The sequence below is a fragment of the Nelumbo nucifera genome, chromosome 4, assembly GCF_055504915.1.
Source record: "Nelumbo nucifera cultivar China Antique chromosome 4, China Antique-T2T, whole genome shotgun sequence".
In the NCBI taxonomy this organism is placed as follows: Eukaryota; Viridiplantae; Streptophyta; class Magnoliopsida; order Proteales; family Nelumbonaceae; genus Nelumbo; species Nelumbo nucifera.
In genome coordinates this window covers 30,656,251-30,661,691 of record NC_142652.1, presented here as the reverse complement: position 1 = coordinate 30,661,691, position 5,441 = coordinate 30,656,251, and the positions used below count along the sequence as shown (strand labels likewise).

The window sequence follows — 5,441 nt, the reverse complement described above, 5'->3', positions numbered from 1 at the left end:
GAAAACAAAAAATTGTATAATTACACTTTAAGAGATAAGAGGTAAAGAATAACCAATTTTCTATTAAAATTAAAAAATTCCTCTTAAGAAATGAGAGTTAAAAGAAAACGAACAAGCCCTTAGTTTATACTGCAACTCTGCATGTAACATAATAAATAATGTAATAAACCAGTCAATGCAAAAAAGATTGATTGGAAGACAAATTTTTTTTTTGAAAGACAAACATGATGATTAAATATAACATAATATTAGCAATTTAGCATTTGACAAAATAGAGTTTAGAGAATGAACTTGCATTTTTTAACACAAGTTTTATTTTCTACGTATTCCAGTAACAGAGGAACACCGCAATAGTAAGATTAATTTATTTATTATTTCCGGACAAATGGGAGCACAAAAACAGCAACAAGTTAGTCCCACATCAATCCTCACAATCTCTATTCACAGATGAACACATCCTACATGCATTTGGCTGGGTTCCTATATTTGTTAACCGACTTGAAGCATTTCTTAATTTACCAAAATGAAAGACTTGAATCCATTCTTTAAAAACCCCATTAGATTATATTATAGCAGTAACAGGAGGTAACTTAAAAAAAGATATTTCTTAAAATTAAAACCAAAAAAGGAAGGCCCAAAAGCCATCCATCATCTAGTCAAATTTGAACTTAAAAGTAAAAAATATCAAACAGACTGATCCTGCTTACATGTTCAAACAAAAAAAATGCCTTGAAATACTAGAAAAATAACGACTCTCAAAAGCTTTATCACGAGGAGCTTCTAATAACGACCAATTCCCCAAACCCTAATTGCACCATCTGTGTACCCAGTGAAAAGTGTGCTTCCATCGGAGCTCCAACTTAAGCTTGTACAGTACAACATCTGCAAAAAACAAAAAGAAATTACGTCGTCTGATCCAGTATTATTAGACAAACATTTTAGACAACAATGCCAACACATTTAGACTGTATGTCAAAGGAAATACATAATGCAGCAAGATTTTATTGAAATCGAACAAACTAGGCAAGTATAATCCACAGAAAAGTTGCAGGACATCAGGTTTCAAGTCCTTAAGATCTAGGATATCACATAATTGAGAGCAATTGCCAAAAAACATAATCAAGAGCCACTTAGGCAGCAGTATCACAGCCAGATATCCACAGTTTGCATTGATAATATCCCAAATGAGAATTAGGCATCAAATTCTCTCTAATTCTCATGGAAGACAGGATACCTATAATGGTTTTACCGTGTCAATAGCAGTACCACAAAAGAACATAATGGGTAATGGAGATCTAGAAAATTAGGCCAATCACTAGCATGGTCCAATTTGATGATTGATGTAAATTCTATATCTGAGTTAGTACTAAGTACTAACAGATTCATTGGATTGCCAAATTGATACTGCTTGCTCTGTTTCCTAAATCTTGGGTACAAAGTTATTCTAAATTAATAAACTAAATGTTACTGATAAGAAAACTAATTTAGTTTAAAGCATACTTAGCTACCAAGTGACAAATCCCATTCAAAAGCATGTCTAAATGAACTACAAGTAAAAACCCACAAAACTTTGAAATAAAAATTTCACTAATATAAGTATGTCCCCTATTTAGTTCTGTGACAATACTGGTGGAGCCTGTTGATGAAACACCACCGTTTGCTTTTATAGCTGTAAACCACATAAAGAAATGACTAAATGGCATTGGAAATTTTACAGAATGGAATTATGGAAATTCTGAAGTTAAAACTGGAGGATTCATTTTATAGAAAAAACTATACTAAATGAACTAGTAAATCACATTGAGCATCTAATGGTTTTGATCCAAAGCATACATTATTTTTTGATTAATAAAGCATACATTATTTTCCTTGTCAGTTTTGTTCTTGGTTTTTATGGCTTTATATGCAACTGATTGGAAATGCCTTCAAACATTCAAACAGAATGATTTCATGAAAACCATTACTCATTATTGAATAATAGTAAAATTCTATCAACTATAAACTTAACTTCCAAATCTAAACAATTGATTCCATTCACACATTCAGACATCCAAAAAAACAGAGTTCCTTTCCTTAGTTTAATAAAATGTTAACCTAGCATCTGTAGAATATAAGATATTGTGCAGCACAAGAAAAAACTGTCTACCTAAAATAAAGAACTATGTTTACGTACATGGCCATATTGAAGTTGCACATGCTCAATGAGCAAGCTGGAGTACGACCCTAAAATTATGTCCCACGTACACACATAATTATTTAGGCTTGTTTGTTGTTTGCTGTGCAATTTCATTTGCTCTGGTGCAAAACTATGAGAGTGCAAATGCTTTGAGTACATAACTACATATTCTAATTTATTTGTGTTTCAGCTTTTGACTTTTTTGTTTGTTTGCATTACAAATGAAATGAAATACAGGATGAAGCAATATGATGAAACCAAAAAACAAGTGAACCAGAATTTGCATTTTTTTATTTGCACTCTCATGCATTTGTACCAGTGCAAATAAAATTGCACTTCAAATAAATGGAGCCTTAACAATTTCATGTCAATAAAGGAGAATGTAATGGCTTGAAACCACTATGATTTAATTTGGATTTACCAGATGAGCAACAAATTCTTATAATTATGTTAGATCCAGCAGCTCGAGATAATGAAAGAGCAACAAAACAACACTACTCCCACATCACAAACACTTGCAACACATAGCTTTAGTTGGATCAAACAAAGCACTCATACACAGAACTTCTATGCGTATCACCATTAACATTCTAAGAGCATTTGAACAATGTCAACACCTAAAACAAAATCCATCCGGGCCAATCTTTTTTTTTGATAACTATCCATCCGGGCCAATCTTAACAACTCAAGGCAATGCAACGGGATTCTTACATTGGAAAATATAGTTATATAAACACCAACATATGGTTTAACTTTAAACACCAAAGATAAGTCTTGACCAATGCACACGAACAGAATTGACAAATGGATGTACTAACAAGGTGTCTAAACTATAAATCTCACCAACCCAGATGAACAAACAAATTCAACAAAGCAACTGCATACGATTTAAGAATCACTATAAACGCTTAACGATAAGCCATGAACACCGATATGACAGACTCGTTTCTTATAAGATCACCATCATAACAAACAATCAAATAAAATTATAAAAACGGAAAGAACAAATAAGGTAGATATTTATCAGTTAATTACGTAAATTAATACACACACAGTTAACTCTTGTAAATCTTCATAATGGATCCAAAAAGCGAACAAGCAAAGACCAATAACGAATACGAAACAGATAAGTCAGACAGTTATATCCAAAAAACAACAGCCAAAACATACCTGATTCTTCCCTTGGGTTGCCTCGGGCTTCAAGTCCTGAACAATGCTCTTGCTCTCCAGATCCCAAATCTTAACACTATCCTGTGTAGCCGCACAGAGCCAATACCTGTTCGGGCTGAAACACAGAGAATGAATAATAGCCCCTGCATCAAGCGAGTAAAGCCTCTTTCCTTCTGCCAAGTCCCAAAGCAGAGTCACACCGTCTTTGCCACCACTGGCACAAAGAGAGCCATCGGGCGAAACTGCAACAGTGTTCACGTAACCTCCGTGACCGGTCAACGTGCAGCGCAATTTGCAATTGGTAAGGTTCCAAACCTTCACGGTCCGATCCCAAGATCCAGAGACAATAGTGGGTTGGAATGTATTGGGGCTGAACCTGACGCAGCTCACCCAGTTGGTGTGGCTGTCAGCATCCTGAATTGTGTACTTGCATTCTCCAAGTGTATTCCAAAGCTTGATAGTGCGGTCCCGAGAAGCAGAGACGATCTGGCGATTGTCGATAGAGAAGGCAACGGAGAGGACATCCTTGGTGTGACCAACGAAGCGGCGAGTGGTAACGCCGGTATTAAGGTCCCAGAGACGGAGCTCGCTGTCCCAAGAGCCGGAGAGAGCGAACTGACCGTCGGAGGAGAGCACGACATCCTGCACGAAGTGAGAATGACCGGTGAGACGGCGGCGGGGGACACCGTATGTTCCCTCTTCCTTGGTAAGATGCCAGACAAGGACGGACTTGTCACGGGAAGAAGAAACGATCATGTCAGAATTATCGATAGGAGTGGCGATGGCGGTCACCATGTCGGAGTGACCCTTCATTGTTCCCTTGAGAACCAGAGTCTCCGCCATTGTTTTCTCTGTGTGTGTCTCTCTCTCAGAGTTTCCTCTACTAGGGTTCGGAAGAGCGAGAGGAGCAGAGAAAATGAAAAAACCCTAATTCGTGGAGATTTTATACCACATATAACAACCCTAATATGATTATACCAACTTTGTTAAACTGTTGTGACTCGTCCGTGGTACACCTATCGGGTCAGGATGAATCCGAAATTCCGAACCCAACTGGACCTGAATGAGAGTCGCCGTGGCCAAAGTGAACTCTAGGTCATGTGCGTGTAGGTTTGGGGTGCTCACGCCGTGGCCAAAGTAACTCGGTTAGGTTTCGGTTTTTTGGTTTTTTTGCACTTAAAATTAAGAAAAAATGGGAGAAAAAAAAAAAAAACTGAAGGGGCGAGCTTCCGAGGGCGAAATGGTGGTCGATGATTTGTCAGTGTCAGACTGGTTGGTGGTTATTGTCGCTTAAAGTGAAAGACTGAGAGGTGGCAGAGCGTCAGAGCCATGGAGATGAGAGATGAGAGAGACAGAGACAGAACCTGGGAGGTGGCAGTCTTGGCAGAGTCGAGGTGGCGACTGACGTCTTGGTTGGTTGTTGTAGTTAAGTCTGGCTAAGCTAGCTTGGTGCTTGCCAACGAGGCGGCACCCGGTGTTGCTGCGTGCTTTTTGCTTGATGGTTGGTGTGGCAAAGATGGAAATGACAAGTGACAGAGAGAGAAAGAGACACAAGAAAGCACTGAAGCAAGGGGAAAACTGGCCACTAAGTGAGAGGGTGTCGGTCGGAGGACGACCGGCGTCGGAGGAAAAACTGGGGATTGGGGAAGACGAGACAAGAGAGACTGAGAAAGCCAAGGGTTACTGGTTTAGGTTTTGAAGAAGGGGAAAGTGGGAAAGGGGGGAAAGGTGGATAGGCGTGCTCCAAGTAAGGTTTATTCAATTTTAAAATATAAAAAAAAAATATAATATATAATATATATTATATAATAAATTATATAAAAAATATAATATATAATATATAATCGAAACCGAATTTGGTCGATTTTTTTGGTTGATTCGATTTTCTGGATTTTTTTTTTTTGCTCACCCCTACGTGTAGGTGGTCCTAATTCCAAAAAAAAAAAAAGAAACTAGCCTGAAATCCAACTCAGGCTATTTAACCAATTGGGCCTGGATTTTCGGGCTTGATGATGGTTAGGCCTTGAAATTTCCGACCAGACCAGAGGTAAGTGATTGATCATGATTAGTTATGTGATTAACTGCATATTAGAGT

The 5,441-nt window shown here is 37.8% G+C and overlaps 1 protein-coding gene across 1 annotated transcript; it reads right to left on the bottom strand.

The window, feature by feature from the left end:
* Window positions 1-586: 586 nt before the first annotated feature.
* LOC104587768 (small ribosomal subunit protein RACK1) lies at window positions 587-4,296 on the bottom strand. Its single transcript, XM_010245489.3, has 2 exons — window positions 3,347-4,296; window positions 587-882 (listed from the first exon to the last, which is right to left on the bottom strand). The coding sequence occupies exons 1-2, from the start codon at window positions 4,187-4,189 to the stop codon at window positions 781-783; spliced, it is 945 nt and encodes a 314-aa protein (XP_010243791.1). The 5' UTR covers window positions 4,190-4,296; the 3' UTR covers window positions 587-780.
* Between the last annotated feature and the right edge of the window lie 1,145 nt (window positions 4,297-5,441).

Coding starts and splice junctions, on each gene's coding strand:
- LOC104587768 (XM_010245489.3), bottom strand. CDS start 4,189: ATGGCGGAGACTCTGGTTCTCAAGGGAACAATGAAGGGTCACTCCGAC. Junction 883..3,346: donor CAACCCAAGGGAAGAATCAG/GTATGTTTTGGC, acceptor TGTTTTTTGCAG/ATGTTGTACTGTACAAGCTT.